Here is a 26,605-nt window from a genome sequence, read left to right on the forward strand (position 1 = left end):
CGGTATATATGTGCCCACGTGGACACATTACTATTTATAATTTTATATTATTTTTTTTGTCCACGTGGACAAATATATATGTTTAAAATACGGTATTAAATAGTCTAGGGAGGTAATAGGTCCTCATGAAAGTTTAGTATTACAACAGTAAATCCGACCAAAGTTGAAATATTTTTCAGACCCTTATTTTTTTTCTATTTTGATTATAAAATGAAAATAATGTCCATTTTTTATAGAAAGGAGTAAAATAATGGTACATACATAATGATAATAGCATAAAACAAGGGATGAAATGTCTGGTACCCCTAGTAAAGTGTCCGTGGTATTAAGTGAGTGGTGGAAAGGTGAAGGGTCACGATCATCTCCTGCTTCCTCACAAAAACAGTGTATGGTCCGATTTGGACACACATATTACTACCCTGTTATAAGTATAGGATAAACTCGTAGAAATTGTTCTGGAAACCCTTATTTTTTCTTTTCATTTTCTTCCGACTTTCTCTGTCAAGGTCTCTTCTTTTCTTTCTTCTCCTCTAATTTCCATCTTACTGTTTGTTTATGCAAACAACACCAGATCATGATTCTTCTTTTGTTTTTCTCTATTTGATTCAATGAAATCACTAAGATCTATAGATGTAGAGTATCATTCTTTTGATTATAAAACATGAAAAACAAATACCTTCGATTGGATTGATATATACATCAGCTTGTCTTTTTCTGATCTGTTCATTTTTCTTTTCTTTAATTTTGCTTTTATGGTGTGTCTTCTTTATTAAATCCGGTGAAACATCTTTGATCTGTTCACATAAAATGATTACTACTTTTTACACCTACTGTTTTGGTTACCGGTAGACTCGTTTTGATGTTTTGAACAAACAGGGCTCAGATTTCCTTTGTTTCAGAAATAGCAAAATGGAGCATGTCCAGCTTCTTTTCTTTATTATTAATAATAAAGCAAATAAACATCTAGGGATCTTCTTTTTTGTTTGAAATAAAAATGTTCTTTGTCTTCTATGATTGCCAAAGTTGTTATATAGATTGCTAATCTGAATTAATTGATAGGCAAAAATGCAAGGAGGAGGATTCAAGCAAATGTTCTCTTATGGAAGTGTCTTCAAAAGTGCTGTCTTACGACATGTCCGATTGGTGAATCCAGTTCTAGTGTCGAGGCCCCTTATGTTTGTGCGCCAGGAAACAACTTCAACTGCTCGTATAGAAGAACATGGTTTTGAAAGCACCAAAATATCTGACATTTTGAAGGGCAAAGGTGAAGGTGCTGATGGCTCCTGGCTCTGGTGTACTACAGATGACAGTGTTTATGATGCTGTCAAATCGGTTAGTTAGTATTTGCATTTTATGATGCTGTTACTTTTATCCTTTATGAGAAACTCATTCTGTGTGTCTATGTCCAGATGACACAGCACAATGTAGGAGCCTTGGTGGTTGTCAAATCTGGGGAAAATAAGTCAATTGCTGGCATTATTACAGAGAGGGGTAAATACCTAGTATCTTAATTTCTTGTTTTTTCAACAGTCATTTCTGCAAATCTAGCTGTATGTTTCAACAAATAATGGAAGCAGGAACTATATCATGTTCATTCACCTCGTCTGTAACATTATTGGGATATTACTACCGACCAACCTTCATTAGTAATGCTCTAATTCATGAATATCTATGTGAATGAATTGTAAGCAAAATGGATATTTACTTAATAATCTATATGTGACGATGTGAATGTTAGTTATAAGACATAAGATAGCATTGACATGAATGTCGAATTGGGGAAGGTCACTGACATTGTCTGTTTCTTTCATTTTATAGTTGTTTTCACCTGAGGAAATGTATTTGTGAATAATGCAATTGAGATTTCTTTTGGATTGACTTATTTTAAGTGTTCCAAAATAAACTTTTAAGCAGTTTTGTATTGTTTGGGTAAAATAAACAAGTGTTTTTAAGCCAAAACCATAAGTTAGAAATCCTAACATATGATTATTGGTTTATAAGCCATAAGTTCCAAACATGCTCTGAATTAAGCTATAGCCTACAGGCAATGTTTTCTAGTTGCATTTTCTGCTCTCGAGTTTTGTAAGTAAAGTTTACTAGTTGTAAATACATAAGATTTCACACAGTTCTGATTATTCTGTTTTTCTTCAACCTTCTCATTAATTTTCTCCAACCAGATTATCTTCGGAAAATCATAGTACAGGGAAGATCATCCAAATCAACAAAGGTCGGGGACATCATGACGGAGGAGGTAAAACTCTAATGCCCCTCTTATCATGAGGAAAAGAAAAGAAAAGAAGAAATAAAAAGTCAAAAGCATGCAGAGTTTGCTCCCTTGTGAAATATGTGGCATTTGGTATACATTATTAATGCAAAATGACTAATCATTGTATGCGTGTGTTTGCAGAACAAGCTTATCACCGTCACACCTGAAACCAAAGTTCTGAAAGCAATGCAACTGATGACAGGTGCTAGCTATTTCCTAGTAAACCTCGTACCTCCCTTTGTAGATTTCTGTCATTCATCTCACGTGCTTTTCCATATTTCACTTGCCAGATAATCGAATCAGGCACATTCCAGTTATCGATCAGACAGGTATGATAGGGATGGTGTCCATTGGAGATGTTGTCCGTGCTGTTGTGAGTGAGCACAGGGAAGAGCTGAACCGGTTGAATGCCTTCATACAAGGAGGTTACTAGATAGATGATGATGACGACAAATAAATAGATAGACTGCAAGGTTTCTGCTTTGCAGTTTAAAGATGTCTGAGTTGGGGGAACTCTTAATCTTGTAAATGTTGACATCCTTACATCTTCTCTAGCTTGATGTTTGCCCATGGATATGGGCCTTTTAATTTTGGGATCAATAAGATACCGTCAGTCTGCACTACTATTGTTTTTAAAATATTAGGTTTGCTTGCAATTGGCCAGTGAGTTTCTTTAACCAAAACTGAAAAGGTTATTTTTCGCATGTTGTTTTCAAAAATGAATATTCTATAACGGGATTATTATCTCTTAGCTTCAAATTGTTCCCTAACCTTTTAAACATACAAAGATTAAAATAACCATAGTAGACTAGGAAAAAAATTACTTGAATTTTGATTGTACCAAGTAACTGTGAATGTTCTTTAAATATATTTAGACAAGTGCAGTGAGTATATCTATGACGAATGAGGCAGCTCATTCTATATGTGTCGCGATCCAAAATGAGTCATGAGTAGCACCCACGCTTAACCTCATAAGTGAGCGAACCAACGAATTCAACCCCAACTTATGTCGATTGTTCAACTTAGGGAAAACAACCATAATGCGGAAGCTCAAAACTTATTAAAGTAACCAATAAAATAACCTTTACAGTCTATTACATATTATCTCCAAAACCTGAAAGTCATCACATCAAGGACATCTATTCTCAAAATACAATGTCTAAGAGTATTAAAGATCTCAAAATAAATAAGTAGAATAGTCTATGTCAGAAATCTAAGGACATCATGCCATAACCGAGAGAATCCAACACAAGCTGTAAGTTATTAATAGCTCACCCTGAAATCTGATGTGCTGGAGACTGACAAGAGCTAAGGGCGAGTCGAACTCGATGTTACACTCACTGCACTCCACAAAAGGAAAATGAAGAAAACACAAGTAAGGGTCAGTACAAGACAATATGTACTGAATAGGTATCATCAGTCAACTCAAAATAGAAACTAATATGCAATAAGTAATAATATAAAACCAACAATGACACGTAACAGGCGGCAAGAAACAACCAACATGAACAAGTGATAGCAACACTAAAGTAAGGACGTAATCAGTCAACAATATCAAGAACACACATGCGAACTCGTGCCTCCACACCAAGCTTTTTAGGGAATTGAGTTCTTGAGATTGAGTACATTAAATTGTTTTAACATGTTTCCCTTTAATGTTACCATGCCGGAATGTGACACCCGATTCAATGTTATTGTAACACTCCGGAAACTAGGAGGCTAAACTAGCTTGACGTGAGGGTTAAAGTCATGAACGTACCTCCCTGTACCTAAAATATAGGGTTTTGTGTTAGAACGTCAAGGTACGAGCCTCAAGGACTAACCAAGGGTGCTTTAGGAGAACCCGTAGAAACTGTCTGACAGTGAGACAATGACCCACGGAGGGGACTCACGCCTCGTGGGTCAACCCACGCCCTGTGGGTGAGGGTTCATGGGTCAAGGCCTCAGAAACAGGCTCCAGTAACTCCACCCACGGTTCACCAGCACGCCACGTGGGTCCATCCACAAACCGTGGTCGTGGGTGGTCACCTGTGAACAATTTTGGTGAGTTAGTTGAAGGGTACTTTGGGGTTTTCTAGTTTTAGTTAATATTAAGTGACGTCGTTTTACACTAAATTTAGACTAACTTTATCATGATTTAAGACCCCTAAATTAAGTCATCTTCCTCATAATTCCAAAATTCTCTCTCTAGAACTTCAAGGAAGAAAAAAAGGAAGTTAGAGCTAGGGTTGAAGGAGCAAGGTTTTATCCTCAAATTCATTAGATTTCATTGCTAAGGTATGGTAGCTCTTCATCCATGGATAAAATTCATCCATGGAGTCCCTTCAAAACTCAATTTCAAAGATAGAAATTCCCCAAAAGCTAGAGTTTGACTCCAAGTCGTGGATTCCTTTCAAAAATAATTCTAATGATTTAATTACTTTATATTATGATTGTATTGATGATTTATTATGGTTTTTATGTTGAAATCCCTAAGAATCCATGAAATCCCCCTATTCCCAAATTATGACATTGTGATGTGGGTGAATTGATAAAAGAAGGATATTATGAGATTATGCTTGTAATAATTGAGCTATTTGAATAATGTTATCATCCATGTCTAATGTAGTAATTCTAGATGTATTGATGGAATATGATCTATGGTCCTTGAAGGGTAAAGTATGAGAATTATGCACGATTATGAGATATATGTATATGCTTTAAGAACACTTTGAGAGTAAAGTGATTATGATTATGATCTAGTTGTTGTGTTGTTGAAAGGTTATCCTCATACACATACCTATGTACGAATATGATATGATGTGAAAGGTTTTCTCACAATATGATGATTCTAAGGTTGAAAGACTATTCTCACCTATTTAATCTATGACCTATAGTAGGAGTTATATTGGATTGAGTGTCAAGACATTCTTCCATGAATATGAAATTAAGTCAAGACTTAATATGAACTCCGTGGGAATTAATTCTTAGCACCGAGTGGATAGTGATATGAGATGGAAGCCCTCACGATAGTAGAGACCAAGTTTCTAGAAGCAATCTCTTGGGATAGAAGCCCTCACGATAGTGGAGGCCGGGTTTTCTAGTAGCAATCCCCTTATCCATAAACTATGTGCCCTCATAGGTATTTAGCTAGTGGATCCACCAAAGCTAAGAGTATGGTTCTACCTTAGGCAAGTAGGACAACCTCTTTACGGTGTGGGGTAGACATTTGATTATATGTTAAGCTCACATGGTCTATGTCGGTTAAGGCGTATCCCACTATGCTAGTATGAACAAGAATATGAATTATGGACTATAGCTACTCAAGAAGCTTTACTTAGTATGGGTGAGATTATGGGATCTTATTCATGCATTGCACAAGTATGCTTTGAGGGTATTTATGGTATGTTCCTCTTATGGTATGATGATTTGTGAGTTGATTATGCTTTTCCATTATCTTCAAAATGATGCTTTAACTTAGTAAATTGCATGCATTCAACTTAAATGTCCATTTTAGCATAATTTCATGATTTTTATGCATGACTATCATACTTAGTGCATATTTGTACTAACCCATATTTTCCTCAAGTGTAGGGTATGTTCTCAAGGTAATCCTCATTGTGGCTAAAGCTTAGATTTGCTCATTTCTCCTAGCTTGTTGGTGAGTCCTCGTGATTCGAAGACAGATGTTTTCACGTAGTAGTTTCATTCTTGTATTTTCCTTTCGGATTATGTTGTATGGGTTGTGTCTCTATATAATTCAATTATTATAATAGATGGCTATGTTGGGACAAGTCTAGACTTCCGTTTTCCTTTATAAAAAAATTGGACTTGAAATGCGTTTTTACTCTTATTGTTCTAATGCGTTATGTTATGATATGCTTAGTTAGTGGCTTACATGATACCTTTCGGGATTCTATGTGCCTTGTTACATCTAGGGGTACCCTGGGTCGTGACAAACTTGGTAATCAGAGCTCTAGGTTTAGAATGATTCTAGGATGATATCTCGTAAGACATGTCTAATAGAGTCTTGTTCATAAGTGTGAAGCGCGCCACACTTATGAATGAGAGGCTAGAAGATGTTTAGGAAACTACACTTCTTTCATTACTCTTAAGTCATGCCAGAGTCTAACTCTATAAAGTCCCTCTCCTAATCTTTCTCTTGTGTCTTCAGGATATGAATACAAGAAGGGCAAACGCAAGAAGAATGGAGGGTGACAATGTGAAAGAAGAAGCTCCTCAAGCTAATCAAGCTCTGATTAATCTTTCGGCTATATCGGATGTGGAGGTTAGGTCGGCTTTTCAAATGTTGGTCCAAGCTTTGAAGACTCAAGCTCAAGCAGTGACGGCTTATGCCAATAGAGATGTTGTGACTCATGTGAATTCGGCTACTTCAAGGGTTAGGAATTTTGCTAGAATGAACCCTCCCGAATTTCATGGCTCCAAACTGGAAGAGAATCCTCAAGAATTTTTGGAAGAGGTTTATAAAATACTTGCTATTATGGGGGTGACTTCGGTAGAGAAAGCGGAGTTGGCCACTTACCAATTGAAAAGTGTTGCACAAGTATGGTATAATCAATGAAAGAGCAATAGGCCGGTAGGAGCAGGTCCCATGGAGTGGGAAGTTTTTAAATCGACATTTTTTGATAGGTTCTTTCCCTGAGAGTTGAGGGAAGCTAAGGTGGAAAAGTTCATTAATCTTCATCAAGGAAGCATGAGCATGAAAGAGTATGCACTAAAATTCACTCAATTGTCCAAGTATGCTCCAACTATAGTGGCAGATTCAAGGGATGTCTAAAATTCACTCAATTGTCCAAGTATGCTCCAACTATAGTGGCAGATTCGAGGGATGAGATGAGTAGGCTTTTGACGGGGGTGTCCGGCTTAGTAGTAAAAGAATGTAGTTCGGCAATGCTCCATCATGATATGGATATCTCACGTCTTATGGTGTATGCTTAACAAATAAAGGAAGAGAAACTCAAGAAAAATAATAGGGAGGTGAAAAGAGCTAGGACCGGTGATGGGAACTTCTCCAATGCTAGGTCTGGTGGACAAGGTCGACCAAGGTTTAAACAAAGGTTTTCCAACCAAGTGTCACGACCCAAGCCTAGGGCCTAGACGTGACCGGCGAATGGGGAACCCGAAGGAACCCCAAACAAGCCTCATAGCGTATCTTACACATCATTGGTCGCGGAAGCAATTAAAATGACCATAAGCGATAAGCATAATCAAGGGGGAAATCGGGACTAAGGGAGCAAGAAAAAAAGAAGAAGAAATGATACATAAATACCATAGATGAATCAAGCTCAAACATAATACACAACTTGTCCAACACCACCTCTAAACATAGGTACTTTAGCGGGGGCCAAGACAAACAACTGGGCTCACCCTCATAGTCAAAACATAACTAAAAGGAAAAGTCTTATACATAGCAAAAGATCATAAGCAACGTCCCCGGAATGGAGGACTCACCAATAACCTTGATAGAAAATCGTATTAGCCACGCGGAGGACGAGGGTCAAGCGGTGCTCCGGTCCCTACATGGTGACATCATGTAGGCATAGAGTATGCGTTAGTACGTTTGAATGTACTAAGTATATGGGATGCAATGCAATGCAACAAGGGATGGACATCATAGGCAAAATGCATAATCGTACCCGATAGATAGCATATTAATGAGATGATATGTATAATGATGCTTATATAAAAATCATATTTAGTAGGGCATAGTATATGTGTAGTGAGTGACCATCAATATAGTATTTCCAAGGCCTACCACCCCCTTGGAGAGGCGAAAGAGGTACAAACCCCTCAATGTGGTTACCCGGGCCTACCACCCCCCGAGCTAGGGACCAAGGTACAAACCCCTCGATATGGTTATACGGGCCTACTACCCCCCGTACTAGGCAACCAAGGTACAAACCCCTCGATACGGTTATACGGGCCTACTACCCCCCGTACTAGGCAACCAAGGTACCAACCCCTTGATACGGTTACCCGGGCCTACAACCCCCCGAGCTAGGCTTGGTCGACTCACACACTATATAGAGAAAATCATATACATGTATCCATTTCATCATCATTTCAATACTTATATAATCATCCGACTCATAGGACGTACATTGGACCTTCCATTTCATAAGAATTCTATAAATGGCATTTTATCAAACATATGGTGGGCTACTTGTTCATGTAAATAAAATCATGTGTTTCAAGAGTACTAAGTCCAACCAATTTCAAAATCCATATAAAACAGCCCACCAACAACATACATATATATATACATATATAACAACCTTCATAATTTGATCATGGAGGCATGAAAACCATAAACATCATATAATCATTCCATTTCATGATAATATACAAAAATAGACCATAATAGGATGTGTAGTAATAATTCCATAATTCAAGAGTTCATAAATGATCATAAGGACCCATAAACTTGAAGTAAAATAGAGGATAAATGGTTGGACTTGTGGAAAGGAAGGTTTCCACAATCAACCCACATACCTCAACTTTGGAGAATTCTTGATGAAGATTGGAATGGAGAATTGCTTGAGATTGAATCTTGAATCCGGAATTAAAGCTTGGGATCCTTGAATTTGGTTGATGATCTTGGTGGAATTTTTGGAGAGGGTTTAGAGAGAGTTTTTGGATGTTTTGAAGTTAAATGACTAAGTATGGATATGTCCCCTTTTTATAAAAAAACGTCCCAACACTTAGAAAAAAAATTGAGGCGGGTGAACAGTGTTTTCGGCTACTGGAATTTGCATTTTCTGCCGGACAGGTTTTACGAAAATGGTCATAACTCCTTCATCCTAACTCGGAATGAGGTGAAACAAATTGCGTTGGAAAGCTAACTCACAGAGCTTTAATTTTGATAGTTTGAGCTCCTTCCAGTTCCTTGTGTGCTGAGAGATATGCCCCTTTAAAGTTGACCCTCAAAATCGCATTTTTTGCGATTTTCGAATTTTGATACGGTTGTTCTAAAATTCGGGTTAGACTCATTTCCCACTCAATTTGACCCCCTGAATAAGAATATGAAGTCGAATTTCCGAAATGATGCACGGATTTTGAGATATATGGAAATTACAATTTTAGGTGTTTTCGAAGCACATTTTCGGGCATTTTTGGGGTCGTTTCACCAAGGCTCCTTTAGTACTCCCCCAAGGGTCAACAAGGATAGGGTGTCTAACCCTAAACCTCAAGGAGGTAATAGTGGTGGTGCTTATGTGGCTAGGCCCAATTGTGCAAAATATGGAAGAAAACATGATGGTAAGTGCTTAGTTGGCTCGGACGATTGCTATGGTTGTGGAAAGAGTGGCTACACGATGAGAGATTTCCCGATGCTCATGGCCAAGGGGAGAGAAGGCAAACAAGCTCCTCCAAGCGGTTCAAACTCCAATGCCCCAAAGCAAAACCACTTTTATGCTCTTCAATCCCGAGGTGACCAAGAGAGCTCTTCGAATGTTGTGACCGTAATGTTAAAAGTCTTTTCTATTGATGTATATGCCTTGTTATATCCCGGTGCTACTTTGTCCTTTGTGACAGCTTATGTGGCCATGAAGTTTGATATGATCCCCGAAGTGTTATAAGAACCTTTTTTGGTCTCCACCCTGGTTGGTGACTCGGTGGTGGCTGAGAGAGTCTATAGGTGATGTCCCATTTCCTTATCCCATAGATTTACTTTGGTGGATTTGGTAGAGTTAGATATGTTAGACTTCGATGTGATTTTGGGTATGGATTGGTTGTATGCATGTTATGCCTCTATCGATTGTAGGACTCGGGTGGTGAAATTCCAATTCCTAAATGAGTCTATCTTAGAGTGGAATGGGGGAAATTCTATGTCTAGAGGTCAATTTGTCTCTTGTCTTAAAGCTAGGAAAATTATCTCCAAATAATGTATTTACCATTTTGTTAGGGTGAGGGATGTTGAATCTGAAACCCCTTCTCTAGAGTCAGTTCTGGTAGTAAATAAGTTCCCGAATGTTTTCCCTAATGATTGCCCGGTATTCCTCCCAAGCGGAAAATAGATTTTGGTATTGACCTTCTTCCGGACGCAACCTATCTCAATTCTTCCTTATAGAATGGCTCCAGCGGAGTTAAAAGAGTTGAATGAGAAACTAAAGGATTTGCTAGATAAGGGTTTTATCCGACCGAGTATGCTCCCGTATTGTTTGTTAGAAAGAATATGGGTCTCTTAGAATGTGCATGGACTATCGTCAATTGAATAAAGTGACCATTAAGAATAAATATCCCCTTTCGAGAATTGATTATTTGTTTGACCAACTTCAAAGGGCTAGCTATTTATCTAAGATTGATCTTCGTTCGGGTTATCACAAATTGAGGATGAGAGGGGTTGATATTCCCAAGACGGCTTTCTGAACTCGATATGGTCATTATGAATTCCTAGAAATGTCGTTTGGGTTGACTAATGCTCTGGCGGCATTTATGGATTTGATGAATAGAGTGTTTAGGCAATACCTAGACATGTTTGTGATTGTGTTTATCGATGACATTTTGATCTATTCAAGGAGTGAGAATGAACATGTGGACCATTTGAGAATTGTATTGCAAGTTCTTAAGGACCAACAACTTTTTGCAAAGTTTAGCAAGTGTGAATTTTGGTTAAGGTTCGTAGCTTTTTTTGGTCATATTATATCAAGCAAGGGTATTGAGGTAGATCCTAAGAAGACGAATGCGGTCAAGAGTTGGCCTAGACCTCTAACTCTTTCCGACATTAGAAGCTTTTTGGGTTTGGTCGGTTACTATAGGAGGTTTTTTAAGGGGTTTTCCTCCATTGCTTCTCTGTTGACGACTTTGACTCAAAAGAAAGCTAAGTTTGTGTGGTCGGAAGCTTGCGAGAAAAGTTTCCAAGAGTTGAAAGATAGACTTACTTCCGCTCCGGTGTTGACCTTACCATAGGGTACAAATCGTTTCGTAGTATACTGTGATGCCTCTAGAGTGGGGTTGGGATGTGTCCTCATGCAAAACGGTAAAGTGATTACCTATGCTTTAAGGCAACTTAAAGTCCATGAGAAGCATTATCCTACCCATGATCTTGAATTAGCGGCGGTTGTGTTTGCCTTAAAAATATGGAGGCATTATTTGTATGGGGTCCATGTGGATGTTCGATCACAAGGGTCTTCAATATTTGTTTAGTCAAAAGGACTTGAATCTTCGTCAACGAAGGTGGTTAGAATTATTAAAGGATTATGACATAAGTGTCTTTTATCACCCCGACAAAGCTAATGTAGTAGAGGATGCACTTAGTAGATTATCCATGGGTAGTGTGGCTTATGTAGAGGATGAGAAGAAAGAATTGGTTCGTGATGTGAATAGGTTGGCTCGACTAGGTGTTCAACTAGTGGATTCCACCAAGGGTGGTGTCATGGTCCATAATGATTCTGAATCGTCCTTTGTGATGGATGTGAAGTCTAAGCAAGACCTTGATCCTTTATTAGTTGAGTTGAAAGAGTCGGTACTTAAAAAGTCCGTTGAGGATTTCTCCCAAGGGGGAGATGGGGTGCTTAGGTACCAAGGTCGGTTATGTGTTTCGAATGTTGATGGTTTGAGGGAACAAATTTTAGAGGAAGCTCAAAGTTCTCGGTATTCTATTCATCCAGGAGCCACCAAGATGTATTGTGATCTACGGGAAGTCTATTGGTGGAATGGTATGAAGAAAGATATTGCGGGATTTGTAGCCAAATGTCCTAATTGTCAACAAGTTAAGGTTTAGCATCAAAGGCCGGGAGGATTTTCCCAAGATATAAGTATTCCCACTTGGAAGTGGGAAGATGTAAACATGGACTTTATTGTGGGTTTGCCTCGCACTCGAAGGCAACTCGATTCTATTTAGGTCATTATAGATTAGATGACAAAATCAGCCCAATTTATTCCCGTTAAAGTTTCTTATTCGGCGAAAGACTATGCTAAGTTGTATATAAGGGAAGTAGTGAAATTGCATGAAGTTACTCTATCTATTATTTCAGATCGGGGTACTCAATTTACTTCTCACTTTTGGAATTCATTCCAAAAGGGGCTTGGTACTAAGGTCAAGCTTAGCACAACTTTTCATCCCCAAACCGATGGTCAAGCGGAGCGTATCATCCAAACATTAGAAGACATGTTGAGGGCATGTGTTATAGACTTCAAGGGTAATTGGGATGACCACTTGCCATTAATAGAATTTGCCTACAATAATAGTTATCACTCAAGTATCGGTATGGCTCCCTTTGAAGCCTTGTATGGTAGGAGATGTAGGTCTCCGATTGGTTGGTTTGAGGTGGGTGAAGTCGCTTTGATAGGTCCCGAGCTAGTTTATGAAGCCATTGAGAAAGTTTCGCTTATTAGAGAAAGGTTGAGAACGGCTCAAAGTAGACAAAAGTCTTATGCCGATGTGAGAAGAAGGGATCTACAATTTGAAGTAAATAATTGGGTCTATTTAAAAATCTCACCCATGAAGGGTGTGATGAGATTTGGCAAGAAAGGGAAACTTAGTCCCCGATATGTAGGCCCCTATCAAATTTTGAAACGTATTGGGAAGGTTGCCTATGAGTTGGATTTTCCAAATGAGTTGGCCCCGGTTCATCCGGTATTTCATGTTTATATTCTTAAGAAGTGTATTGGAGATTCGGCATCCATTATTCTCCTAAGAGGGCTGGGAGTTGATGAAAGTCTTTCACATGAAGATGTTCCGGTAAACCGGCAAGTCAAGAGATTGAGAAACAAGGAAATAGCTTCCATGAAGGTTTTATGGAGAAATCATTTAGTTGAGGGTGCTACTTGGGAGGCCAAGGCCGATATGAAGTCCCGATATCCTCATCTCTTTCCTTCTACTCCTATTCAAGGTTTAGGTAAATAGTTCCTCTTGAGTTTTAGTATTTTGGGAGTCATGTGTGTTATATGTGTTTTTCCCATGATTTCCTTATGTTATGCATGTTCTTGATGAAATTCATGTTTACTAAGAAAATGGGTTTTCATGATTTATGATCCTCATATTGTTGTGCATTTAGTATGAGTTGCCTATTTGACTTCATGAGATGAGTTGATGAACATGCTTTAATATGCTTTTGAGAGTAATTGCATATTGACTCCATGATATTGTGTTGAACATGCTTTTAGTTGGAGAAGGTAGTTCCTCTCCTATGAATATGAGAAATGTTGAGCTTCATGCATAATAGGTTGTTAGATGTAGTTTCTACTTCCTTGTGTTGCATTGATTATGTTTGAGATGGAGTTGAAGTTTCCTCCTTTGAATTGGGCATTATTTTGATGTTTCATGCATGATGGGTTGCTAGTTCTGAGTCTTTTATTTCGTAAGGTGTCTAGATCGTCATTCGAGGACGAATGTTCCCAAGGGGGAGATATTGTAACACTCCGAAAACTAGTAGGCTAAACTAGAGCTTGATGTGAAGGTTAGAGTCATGAAGGTACCTCCCCGTACCTAAAAATATAGGGTTTTGTGTTAGAAAGTTAAGGTACGACCCCCAAGGACCAACCAAGGGTCCTTGAGGAGAACCCTTAGAAACTGCCTGGCAGTGACCCACGGAGGGGACTCACGCCTTGTGGGTCAGCCCACGCCCCGTGGGTGAGGGGTCGTGGGCCAAGGCCTCAGAAACAGGCTCCAGTAACTCCACCCATGGTTCACCAGCACACCACGTGGGTCTATCCACAGACCATGGTCATGGGTGGTCACCTGTGAACGGTTTTGGTAAGTTAGTTGAAGGGTACTTTGGGGTTTTCCGGTTTTAGTTAATATTAAGTGACGTCATTTTACACTAAATTTAGACTAACCATATAATGATGTAAGACCCCTAAATTAAGTCATCTTCCTCATAATTCCAAAATCCCAAATCAAAACTAACTTTTCCCCAAAATTCTCTCTTTAGAACTTCAAGGAAGAAGAAGAAGGAAGTTGGAGCTAGGGTTGAAGGAGCAAGGTTTTCTCCTCAAATTCATTGAATTTTATTGCTAAGGTATGGTAGCTCTTCATCCATGGATAGAATTCATCCATGGAGTCCCTTCAAAACTCAATTTTAAAGATAGAAATTCCCCAAAAGCTAGGGTTTGACTCCAAGTCATGGATTCCTTTTTAAAACGATTTTAATGATTTAATTACTTTATATTATGATTGAATTGATGATTTATTATGGTTTTTATGTTGAAATCCCCCTATTCCCAAATTATGACCTTGTGATGTGGGTGAATTGATGAAAGAAGGATATTATGAGATTATGTTTATAGTAATTGAGCTATTTGAATAATGTTATCATCCATGTCTAATGTAGTAATTATAGATGTGTTGATGGAATATGATCTATGGTCCTTGAAGGGTAAAGTATGAGAATTATGCATGATTCTGAGATTTATGTATATGATTTAAGAACACTTTGAGAGTAAAGTGATTATGATTATGATCTAGTTGTTGTGTTGTTGAAAGGTTATCCTCATATACATACCTATGTATGAATATGATATGATATGATATGAAAGGTTTTCTCACAATATGATGATTCTAAGGTTGAAAGGCTATTCTCACCTATTGAATCTATGAGCTATAGTAAGAGTTATGTTGGATTGAGTGTCAAGACATTCTTCCATGAATATGAAATTAAGTCGAGACTTAATATGAACTCCGTGGGAATTAATTCTTAGCACCGAGTGGATAGTGATATGAGATGGAAGCCCTCACGATTGTAGAGGTCGGGTTTCTAGGAGCAATCTCTTGGGATAGAAGCCCTCAATTTAGTAGAGGCTGGGTTTTCTAGTAGCAATCCCCTTATCCCATAAACTATGTGCCCTCATAGGTATTTAGCTAGTGGATCCACCTAAGCTAAGAGTATGATTCAACCTTAGGCAAGTAGGATAACCCCTTTTCGGTGTAGGGTAGACACCGGATTCCATGTTAAGCTCACATGGTCTATGTCGGTTAAGGCTTATCCCACTATGCTAGTATGAACAAGAATATGAATTATGGATTATAGCTACTCAAGAAGCTTTACTTAGTATGGGTGAGATTATGAGATCTTATTCATGCATTGTACAAGTATGCTTTGAGGATATTTATGGTGTGTTCCTCTTATGGTATGATGATCTATGAGTTGATTATGCTTATGACTTGTGCTTTTCCATAATCTTCAAAATGATGCTTAACTTAGTAAATTGCATGCATTCAACTAAAATGTCCCTTTTATAGCATGTTTTCATGATTTTTATGCATTGCTATCATACATAGTGCATTTTTGTACTAACCCATATTTTCCTACATTTTCCCCAAGTGTAGGGTGCGGTTCTCAAGGTGGTCCTTATTGTGGCTAAAGCTTGGATTTGCTCATTTCTCCTAGCTTGTTGGTGAGTCCTCATGATTCGAGGACGGATGTTTTCATTTAGTAGTTTCATTCTTGTATTTCCCTTTCGGATTATGTTGTATGGGTTGTGTCCCTATTTGATTCAAGTATTGTAATAGATGGCTATGTTGAGACAAGTCTAGACTTCCGCTTTCCTTTATGAAAATTTTGGACTTGAAATGCGTTTTTACTCTTATTGTTCTAATGCTTTATGTTATGATATGCTAAGTGGCTTACATGGTACCTTTCGGGGTTCTATGTGCCTTGTTACATCTAGGGGGTACCCCTGGGTCATGACAAATATCGTGTCGGAACGTGACACCCGATCCAATAGTATCGTGCCGGCTCGTTAAATTCTTGTTTTTTTTAACTATTTCACCACATGTGGAAGTGGTGGTGCCAGCACTATCTAATTTTTTTCATTACTCATGCACTTGGGTATTTCGTAAGTTGAGGATAAAACATTTAACTTTTGCGTATATTACAATTAATGAAAAATCATTTTGAATAGAGTCGATGTCATATAATAATAATTCTTCAACATAACTAAACTTGTTATTTCCATTAAAGTATCAATAAGTTATAACACTCCTATAAAAAATATATCACAACCAAAGAATTTTCATAAATAATTAAGGCATTTTAGAAGGAACAAAAAGAGATTTTTATCAAATTTTAATTTAAATAGGATGATCGGGGTGGTACAATAAAACTTTCAAATTTAAGCTCGTACAGAGAATAATCTTAAACACCCATGGTGTTACAAAAATATTAATAGATATTAATAATGTTATAACTTTATAAAAGAAATAATGTTTATTATTCAATTTATATGATTTTAACAAAGATAAGTCTTTAACTACTCATAAAAATTGAGCGATTTCGTACTTTGATAACGGCCTATTAGAACAGAAGATATTGCCCTTTAGAGATTCAAGGTATTTTTTCTTTGATGTTAACATCATAGATATTGTTGCATGTCAATATTGTTGAAGGCATTATAGGAATTAGCTTTATATTTTGCAAACATGATTTGTAAGAGGAGATTAACTACCCCACTAGGCATGTAAATTTGTTTGCAACAAATTTTCTCTGGTTTGAAAAATTAATTGCAATAAAAAAAAAAAAAGTGATTTTATTTATCAAGGTTGTGGGTACAATTTTGTGTATTATTCTTAAATTTTCACCACGATTCAATAGTCATTAGTAGTATATTCCTCAAAATTTGAACCTCCTTAAGATATCTTGAGGAAGAACACATCTTGATTACCTAGACTTTCAAAAAGACAATATTTGATGTCTTGATCTTTTTATGAATATCAAAAGTTCATGGGATATTCAAGTGCCTCTTCGAAATATATATACTCCTTTACATAGGTGTGAGCTAGAATTAGAATAGAGTAACCTTTAAATAAAATTTGACGGACATTTCACTTGTCTCATCATAGAGTAGAAATGAGACTATAAAAGAACCATAGAAATTCTGTAACAAGCAGTACTAGTGGCCATTTGGGCACTACACTACTACAGAATTCAAGGTCATTTTCCAGTGGTAGCTGAATGATGAGTTGTTCAGTTTCGTAAATATGTGCTCAGTTTGGCCATTTGGGCACTACACTACTACTGTTTCCGCTGTGGACCTCAATCTCATAATATATAGCCCAGAAAGAGGCTGGCCCAACTTAAATGAGATATTATAGGTTCGGTATGATCTATCATTCTTGCCAATACATTATCTTCATTTTGCTTCAGAGAGAGAAAAAAAAACACACAAGAGTCAACAAATGAACAATATTTTGGCCAAATCCAGTGGATTTCTAAAACTCGCCTTATGCAATTAAGAGAACGCATCTAACACCAAATTAGTATTGCCTTCAGCAAGAACTAAAAGTTGAAATTGGTGCTCAAACTTGGCCTGGGGAGCATGCAGCTCTCAAACAGGCACATAAACAAACACAGTTAAAAACCACAAATGAAACAGTAAATTGAGAAGAAATGTATGAGGTGTTAATCCTGAGGTTAACTCAAAACCAGTCATAACAACACTAGATCAAATACGACAATTTCATCTAGGATTGGTGGTTTTCTGTTTGGCCTTCTCTATAAGAGGTCTCAGCTGCTTCTTTTCAGCTAGAATTTTCAAAAAGTTGAACAGAAAGGGTATATAGTTGTGCTTCCGACGGATATTTTCAGTTTTCCATTTCTTGAACTTCTCCTCCTCCCTCAATATCTTATCACTAACAGCTTCAATACCAGAATTTACCTCTGCTAAGGATTTATTTAGTGATTCCACCGGGCTGCTATCCACCATTCTCTCCGACTGGGATGCAGCCAGCTGCTGCAGAATATGCTCCCTCCTCTTTTGAAGCTCCTTCAGCTCTGCAGTATACACCTCTTTCCTGTTCTTTACTACAGCCATCAGATTGAATCTTATTTCACTTTGGGAATACCTCTCAATACGTTCCTGAATAACTGGTTGCACCATGCGCAACCACTCAATATCACCTTGCCCACCAGGGCATGGTCCAAGACTGATTGGTCCCTCCTTCAATCCATCAAGCTCATACAACACACCGTCCACAGGTATATAGCTGATAAAATGATATACATCATCATCTTTTCCAGCAGCTTTCTGCTCCTCGGGCACAAATGGCTCAGGTCTTGCAAAACTATTATGAGCTGTGCGAATTGCTTCACTGTTATTGATAGCTAAACCTTTAAGCTCCGGTGGGAAATTCTTTGTGAATTCTTTTAGTGCAGATAATTCTGGGCCAATATCAACATCTGGACTGTTCAGGAGGATTGAAAGGATTGCTTGGGTAGCACAAGCATTGTTTATCACCTGTTTCACATCATCAAGAAAGTTACATGTCATAGTGTGCTAAGAAACTCCTAGTAGTTTAACCACATATATCATGTAAAGGTATTTGACCTGACTAGCAAAGAATAGGTTTGGGTTTGGGTCCTTGATCACAAGGCGATCATCTTTTTCACCAGGACGCCATTTGAAAAGGAATATCAAACCGTACACAGGCCTGTAAAAAATCAAAAGATAAATTATTATTTCCTTTTTGAAAAACTTGGAGAATCACAAGCTTGAAGCCCCCGAGAATAAATTGTTCGCACAAAACCATACAACTAATGCTCAAGTGGCAGAATTGATTCACCTAAGACTGTTGAGCTCATCAAGATCCAAAGAATACAACTCCTCGACCTGTTTCAACATGGAATAGTATGAGAAGATAAAAAGTTAAATCACCCAAAAGAAGAATACAACTCCTCGACCTGTTTCAACATGGTATAGTATGAGAAGATAAAAAGTTAAATCACCCAAAAGAAGAATACAACTCCTCGACCTGTTTCAACATGGAATAGTATGAGAAGATAAAAAGTTAAATCACCCAAAAGAAGGTAAACCAACCATTTTAACAGTCCATCCTTCCCAATCCCCCCACCTATTCCTTTGGTTTGTCTCATAGGAAAAGCATATCAATCATAGCTTATCAGCTTCTACAGTGAGGGCAGAAGAACTCCTCCATATAGAAATGAGATAACCACAGAGATATTGAAAGAGTTTTTTTTTTTGTTTTTTATTCTCTGGAGAAAGAAACAACTTGTATTCTATTTCCAAAAAAATCAAAAACCTGCCACAACAAGTAACTGATTCTAGATCTTCCATACACTCCTGTTTACACCAAAAATGAAACAACACTAAACAATTCATCTTCATCTTCTGGATGAAGTTGCTCTTGTTCTGGAAGCACCAAGAAGATACAAAGGGTTTAACAAACAAACATTTGTCAGCTTTTATACAGTTGAAGTACTACAAAACTAATGAGCTGACAAAATCCTCAAAAAGCATCAAAATTATTAACAGGGGAAAGGTTAGCCCAACTAAATAGGCTAACCGACATCTAGCCTCCAAAATCCTGTTGAAGTTAATACGCCATCAAAGCATCTGTGATTCCTCTCAATCCAAATACACCAGAAAATGCTTGCAGGCACCATGTTTCAGATTTTTCTGATGGTCTTGCCAACTTCCGTTGAGCTCCTGCTCACATAGGCATCTCTTACGGATAAAGGTACTGCCCATTTCAATCTAAAAATGTTTAGAAACAGATTCCAGATGTCTGTGGCCACAGGGCAGTGAAGGAGCAGGTTGACTAGCACATGAAGCATCTGTTTGCTAGTGAAAAGTTCTTTCTAGTTAGGTTGTCTTGGGTGAGGCAAACACCCTGTAGAGCCAACCAGCACTTTAGGTGGAAGTTTTGTTTTCCAAACTAGTTTGGGCCATAACTCAATTATAATATTGTCTGAGCACAGGTCAGCACACCTTAACACCTAACGGTGTAAAGACCTTCCTTAGCGTTGCCCCATTTCAGTTTGTCCTTTATCTGGGGGTTTGTTGTGTATTTCTCTAATGTTTTCAGCATGTCAATGAGCTCATCTATCTTCCAGTCACTAAGGTTCCTCCTAAGATGGGTCCCATGTGTTGACTTCTCTATTATGACAAATAATAGAATCTGAATTGCCTGCAACAAGGAACATATTTGGGAATACTTTCCTTCAGTCTACACATGAGGCCTAAGACCTTCCATGGCCATTGTTATCAAAAGCGAAAAGCGCAAAAAAGCTCTAAGGTCCATGAGGGCTTTAAGCGCAGAGCGCAAATAAAGAGTGGGCTTTAATGAAAAAAGGCGCAAAGGTAGAAAAGAATACAAATATATATGTTTAGTCCAAGACTAATAATTATAAACATGAATGACAAATATAAGACCAAAGAAATTGAAAAAACATTATGATAAAGTGAAATATCAATTATTTAGTGTCACTTCTTCATACAAGGCTCATTGGCAAGGAAATGTTTGTCTTAGAACCTTGATGACGACATTGAAGCGCACATAAAGCGAGGCGAAGCACTCAACACCTTTTGAGCCTCACTTCAGGGCTTAAGCGCGCCTTTGATAACACTGGTACAAGGGGGGAAGGGGGGGGGGNGGGGGGGGGGGAGCTTCCCCTATCATAGGAGAGAAAGCCCTTTGTTAATAAGGATAGAATATTTCACTGTCGTGATGCACTACCTGATCCATTTTTCTCCGAAACCCAACTACCTGATGATTGTAATAAGAAGGGCCAGCTTAGTTTGTCAAAGGCTTTTAAACATCAAGCTTGAGTAGGAGCCTATTTCCACCCGACTTTAACTTCCAATCCATAAGCTCATTTGCTATGAATGCAGGATTAATAATTTGTCTTCCCTTAATGAAAGCAATCTAGTGGCCTGAAAACTTATGGGTTTGTCTTTTCTAAGTTCAATAGCTCCTTTTGTTTTTGGAATGAGAATAAAGGATGCATTGAAGGACTTGACCATGATAGTGAATATGATTGGGAATAGCTAATATGGCATGCTTAATGGTGTCCCAAGCTTTCTGGTAGAAGGCCATTGTGAATCAATCAGGACCAGGACCTGGACTCTTGTCAGGAGCACATTAGTTGATGGAATCTCTCACTTCCTCCTTAGTGAAAGCAATAATTGTATAAGACTACAGGATGGATAGAGGAGAGAGATGAAAAAACCACTATGGAGGAAAAAATCAAAGGACAAGCTTTTTCCCTTCAGCTAAGTTCTAACAGAAGGTATTCGCCACTCACCAAAGAAAATGGTTCCTCGAAATCCCTAAACTTAGCAAACATACAACTTGCCTCAAAGCTCTATACGGTGCTAGCAAAGATAACAACTCCATTAAGTCGCATTACATGCATCTGGCATGTAACTGGTAAATACGGAGTTCAAGTTCATAATTGCATGTACAAAAGCAATAACTACATGGGAGATATATGATCATCAAATTAAGGGGGAAAAAAAGAAAGGAAATCGCCAAAAAGCATATTCTCGTTGCTTAGTGGAAATGTTCAACACAACTAAGAAATTAAACCACCTAAGATTGAAGAAAACAAATCATAATTTTAGAGTAAACTGAAAATACCTGCACACCTTTTACTTGCATCTGCTGCATAAGTTCAGTAAAAACCCCTGCACACAAGCAATGTCCGTATCTTTCATATTCAAGGGTTTTACCAAGTGAAACGAAACAGGGAGATCATCAGAAAAGCTTATCATAGCGACTACAAATTTAGAGGTTAGGTGGATTCAGAACCCCAAATTTAGTAGCTATCATCAACGATGAAGAAGATGTTACATTAGATTGTTCCCAGTCGTATTGAACACTACAGGAAACCAGTCTCCTTCTCCCCCACACCCAAAACCCACACTCAAGAATTTTAATTTTTTTGGGGTAATAGTTGTGTCCAGACCAGCTTGTGTGCATCACAATAATAAAGATGAAGAAGAATATTGCATTGCATTGTTTCTTCTCCTCTTGAGCAGCACAACAAACTGGTCTTCGAGCCACACATGAATCTCTGCAGCCCTTCTTCCCTGCCATTAAAAACTCGTCCATTGAAAAAGCAAAAAAAAAAAAAAGAATCACCAAGTAGTCATTCAAGCCCTCATTTGACTAAGTTTGATGAGAAGAAATGGTATGTACGTTTGATACAAGGTTAGGAAAAAGATTTCAGACTCTGGCCCAGATCCCTATGCCTAGGGGTTTGCAACGATTGAGTGAATTAATTATCTTTACATCAACAAGAGAACAAAACAACTGTATCACTCCACTTTAATTGAGAATGATATCACTCTACTTTTAGCACCCCTAGTTTTACTGGAAAGAGATCTTCTGAGTGTCTCTTTCCAAGCCCTCATGCCTAGGGCTGCAATAACTGAGTTTTTAACTTTTATCACTACCTGAGCAAGACAACATAACTGTCGAAAGACATAATAAATCTATATTAATGTACTCTCCGCAACAGTTTAAGACTTTAGATGACATGGTCAACACTTCAACATAGTATCACTGCATGGGGAGGTTTTGGGCTCGGGTTTTACTGCCACCCATTATAAAATAATAAGTAAAAAACTTAATTTTTCATATAGCAATAGCTCATTTTGTTTGAAGAATTCGTCAATATCCATTTTTGCATTTGAAAGTGATAAAATTCATATATCCCAAAGACCACCAGTAAAACCATGCTATAAGAAAGAGAAGTTGAACATCAGACGTTACACAAGTTATCAAAAATGAGTAGGTATCCTTCAACAAAAGGAGATACACCCAATCAATGAAGCAATATGATGTCATCCCAACGTACAGCTCCATACATTGCATGCACAAACTACCAAAATTAGGAAAATAATTTATGACATGTGGATGATAAAACTTTTTAATACTTAATGATGTGAAATAGGTAGCCTGGTTGCTTAGCCTCCGCTGATGGATGGGTAAAATGAGGAAAATTTTGTGTATCATAGCATGCGGCACATATGCCCTTTCAGACTAACTTTTATTGTCCAAAGGCACAAAAGGCGGTGCTTGAGGGGAAAAGAACTATATGTCCCCTATTGGCTAGTACAATGCAACAAAGGGAAGGATAGCTTCTTTCTGTAAATGTGATACAAGTGCAAATATTTTACATATATTAGCAGAACCACAAATTATTCTTTGAAAACATTTTTAACCCTATAGCTTAATACAAAATAGACATAAAAGAGAACTTCTCTTTTTGGAGGTCCATGAACTGTTGATGGTTTAATTGACAGTCCCAATAAAAGCTTTTATTTTACAAGGACAATCATAATTAAAACTAATAGTAGCTACTTCTCCAGCAGCCAGGAAGGACATCTACAGTTATCTTTTCTTGCATCTACAGTTATATCGCTGCAAGACCATTGCAGCAATATTGAAATCTAAACCAATAAAAGATGAATTACAAGCAGGGAGTGGAACACAAGGAGAACATCATTGGAGCATGACTAACATTCACAATTTAAAGTGTGAAGTCATGTGAGATGAGACTGAAGCAGCTAGAGCTGATATTGAGTATTGTGCCTTAGTTTCTTTTAGAGACTGTCTTCCTGTTTACATTAGAGTGAAGTACAATAACCTAACAATCTTTCTATTTTTCTATTTTCCTTTAAGATTATAACATGATCATCTAATACATCATTCTGTTGTCTTACCCATTTGGCTAGAGACTAATGACATGTTCAGAAAGCCATTAGTAGTAGGGATTATACTTTCAACTCTTGACCAAATAAGGCTGGGACACTTACCAGGATCAGACTCAATAGTGCACCACGACATGATTGTAAATTACCTGAGAAAGTAGAGAGACCATTAAAAAAAAACAAAAACCAAGGGCGGCTCAACCCTAAAGCCCCAAAAAATAAGGGCCTTCAAACAACCAAATTCAGTTCGCTCAAATACAAAAACATACCACCAAAAAAAAAAAAAATACCAACAGGCAAGTTTAAAGGAAGAACCAAAAGCAGATGAATGAAGGAGATATATACATATACATACATACACGAGACAACCAGATCTGATGAAAGTGCACCATATTAACCAATACAACACTTGCAACTAGGGCTGGACGTTCAGTCGATTCAGTTCGGTTTTTCGGTTTTCGGTTTGGCAAAAATGTGAAACCAAACCAAATTGAAATAAATTCGGTTTGGTTTTCGATTTAACCAAATTTAATTAACAATGGTACATTTTCAAAATTCAATCACTTTTGTTCAATTTCTTCAACCTCTCATGTTCTTACAAGTCACATCCAATTCTATGGCTTTGCAAATGTATTGACAGTTCAAGAGAAGTTAAAAAATTAATGGTAGAAATTCAAAAATTAGGCCATGACTAAACTCAAAAGGACATAGTTTTACCTGTTCAAATATCAAGTTTGTGCAAAAGGTAAGTTTTCACCTCAATACCTCATCACCTGTGGCCTGTGGCTGTGTTGCTGTTCAAATAATACAACGATCAACATTAACTTCTATAACAATCAACACTCAACAATACTCTCCAAACTCCAACAACCTGTGCCATACAGTTTGGTTTTTGCCTTTCAAATTTCAACAAGCATTTAACTTGCAACTTACCATATCATTGACTAAAATATCCAAACAAATCTGATAATTCTTGTCAAGCAGTCCAGCAGGAAGCAACATTAACAAACTAGTCGAGTATAAGAATAAAAAGACTATCAAGAGTCAAGACAACAACACTAGAAAATTCAACAAACATGTGCCCAGCCCTAAAATAGAGTTACAAACTAAAGTCCAGCTGCCTAAAAATAACTTAATTACAGAAAGACACCTAAAAATAACTTAATTACAGAAAGACACAGTACATTACAGTTCACGATCACACAAATAATCACATAGTTGCATACTTGCATTCAATGATTAAAAAAACCATAGAGGAAGCAGTACATTTTTTTCATATTCTTGCCATGGGTTTTCATCAGATTTTGCTCTTAATGTGTATCTAACAATTTATCTTGCTGTTTCACTTCAAGAATCTCTTTTGTTGTGATGGGTTTTTACCAAATGTTGCTCTTAGTAATGTATCCCTATGTTTGGTATTACAGCTTTAGAATTCATAAGTTACACATGTACCAACACATCCTATGTCTAAAACGCCCTGTGTATTTTAATTTTCCTTTCTATAACCAACTTCTAGAATGCTACACTGCTACTCGTGTAATCGTGTTGTTTTCCACAAGTTTATTAGATTCCATTATTAATCTTCCATCAAAAGAAAGATTTCCAGATGAGAGTTGGGACACGATGAGCACTAACCTTCGAGGCGCGACTCGCGAGCGAGCACTGAGCAGTGGCCAGTGAGAAGCGGCTTGCAGGCTGCGAGCACTCAGCGTGGACTGAGCAGCGGCTGGCCTGAACTTAAGAGTCGACGAGCTGAGAGATGAGAGTTGAGAGACGAGCTGCGGCTTAACGTAAGTCGAGTTGAGAGATGGGAGTGGGATTTCAGTTTAGGGATTTTCTTATTGGAATTTGGGTTGTGGGCTATGGGCCGGCTGGGGCATGGGCACCCGTGTTAAAGGGGAAATTACACATCTAATAGTTATGATCAACTTTTACATATATCAAACATAAAAATCGTATTTATATGTTATAACTATAGTTTGTATAATGCGCTCCATATTAAATTTTATGTTTGTTATGAAACTTTTGATTTGTATATTTCGCTATAAACATTCAATTTTATACAAATTGTTCATATTTGTACAAATTCATTTATACATTGTAATTTGTATAATAAGATTTATATTTGTATAATTTTAAGTGTATATGACGAAAATATATGTAGTTGTATTTGTATTTGTATATACATTTTTCTCTCGCTTTATACAAACGTAAACGCATTTTATACATTTTATACTGAAATGTATAAAATGGTTAATTGTATATCGAAAATGATTAATTGTATACCAAATCAGATGGCAAAAAAGGGGGATGTTTGCTGTGAATTACAATTAAAATAAACTACGGCTATATCATTTAATTTGAATTAATAATTTGCTATTTCATACAATTTTTCCAGTTATAAATGTAAGGAAAATTTTCAAAATGTCAATATTTTAGAATTTAATAGGATTTCTTATCCACATTTTCAATATTTATCAAAAGTGTTAATATTTAATTTGTTATATATCTAATTGATTTATGTATTTATTAATTTGTTAATTTGAAAGTATACAATTATTTAATAACAGAAGGAAGAAAATCAAGGGAGAGAATATTTGTCACGACCCAAAAATGGACGTGATGACACTCGTCTTATTCCACCAAGACAAGTCAGCCTAAAACTCAGCCTTTACAATAAAATGCGAAAATTTATAATCAACTTAAAAATACCCCAAAACCTGGTTGTCACGTGTACAAGCCTCTAATGTGTTATAATAAAATTGAAAGAAAATACAAATCTCAAATGACATTGTTTCTAGAATAGAACAAGATCATAATTAAGAAGAAAGAAGGTCCGTTGAAATGACAAGTAGCTACCTCACAAACCTCCACAAGAAGCCTTGGACAAGGAGAAGAGAAAATATCACAAAGGTCCGAGCTAGTAACCTACAAAAAAATGTAGTA

General features: G+C 37.3%; 2 protein-coding genes and 1 long non-coding RNA gene across 7 annotated transcripts; 1 reads left to right on the top strand and 2 right to left on the bottom strand.

The window, feature by feature from the left end:
* Window positions 1-370: 370 nt before the first annotated feature.
* On the top strand, window positions 371-2,889 carry LOC125871930 (CBS domain-containing protein CBSX3, mitochondrial). Its single transcript, XM_049552651.1, has 6 exons — window positions 371-506; window positions 1,060-1,332; window positions 1,410-1,491; window positions 2,178-2,251; window positions 2,408-2,468; window positions 2,557-2,889. The coding sequence occupies exons 2-6, from the start codon at window positions 1,066-1,068 to the stop codon at window positions 2,697-2,699; spliced, it is 627 nt and encodes a 208-aa protein (XP_049408608.1). The 5' UTR covers window positions 371-506; window positions 1,060-1,065; the 3' UTR covers window positions 2,700-2,889.
* Window positions 2,890-17,449: 14,560 nt separating this feature from the next.
* LOC125871921 (ubiquitin carboxyl-terminal hydrolase 2) lies at window positions 17,450-25,476 on the bottom strand. Of its 5 annotated transcripts, XM_049552632.1 has the most exons (8): window positions 25,389-25,474; window positions 25,295-25,349; window positions 24,377-24,453; window positions 23,765-23,808; window positions 21,582-21,628; window positions 18,765-18,811; window positions 18,530-18,632; window positions 17,450-18,439 (listed from the first exon to the last, which is right to left on the bottom strand). In XM_049552632.1, the coding sequence occupies exons 4-8, from the start codon at window positions 23,793-23,795 to the stop codon at window positions 17,663-17,665; spliced, it is 1,005 nt and encodes a 334-aa protein (XP_049408589.1). In that variant the 5' UTR covers window positions 23,796-23,808; window positions 24,377-24,453; window positions 25,295-25,349; window positions 25,389-25,474; the 3' UTR covers window positions 17,450-17,662. The 5 variants fall into 5 exon arrangements, with proteins under 5 accessions (XP_049408589.1, XP_049408588.1, XP_049408587.1 ...); XM_049552631.1 differs by having other exon boundaries at window positions 24,377-24,530; window positions 25,295-25,476; XM_049552630.1 differs by having other exon boundaries at window positions 25,295-25,475.
* On the bottom strand, window positions 21,892-23,049 carry LOC125871943 (uncharacterized). The gene is made up of 2 exons (XR_007447067.1): window positions 22,143-23,049; window positions 21,892-22,033 (listed from the first exon to the last, which is right to left on the bottom strand). It is a non-coding gene; the product is annotated as an uncharacterized LOC125871943 (long non-coding RNA).
* Window positions 25,477-26,605: the final 1,129 nt, after the last annotated feature.

Source organism: Solanum stenotomum, chromosome 7 (assembly GCF_019186545.1).
Source record: "Solanum stenotomum isolate F172 chromosome 7, ASM1918654v1, whole genome shotgun sequence".
NCBI lineage: Eukaryota > Viridiplantae > Streptophyta > Magnoliopsida > Solanales > Solanaceae > Solanum > Solanum stenotomum.

Coding starts and splice junctions, on each gene's coding strand:
- LOC125871930 (XM_049552651.1), top strand. CDS start 1,066: ATGCAAGGAGGAGGATTCAAGCAAATGTTCTCTTATGGAAGTGTCTTC. Junction 1,333..1,409: donor TTTATGATGCTGTCAAATCG/GTTAGTTAGTAT, acceptor GTCTATGTCCAG/ATGACACAGCACAATGTAGG. Junction 1,492..2,177: donor TGGCATTATTACAGAGAGGG/GTAAATACCTAG, acceptor TTCTCCAACCAG/ATTATCTTCGGAAAATCATA.
- LOC125871921 (XM_049552631.1), bottom strand. CDS start 23,795: ATGTCGTGGTGCACTATTGAGTCTGATCCTG. Junction 18,812..21,581: donor TGCAAGTAAAAGGTGTGCAG/GTATTTTCAGTT, acceptor ATGTTGAAACAG/GTCGAGGAGTTGTATTCTTT. Junction 18,633..18,764: donor GATGAGCTCAACAGTCTTAG/GTGAATCAATTC, acceptor GATTTTTTACAG/GCCTGTGTACGGTTTGATAT.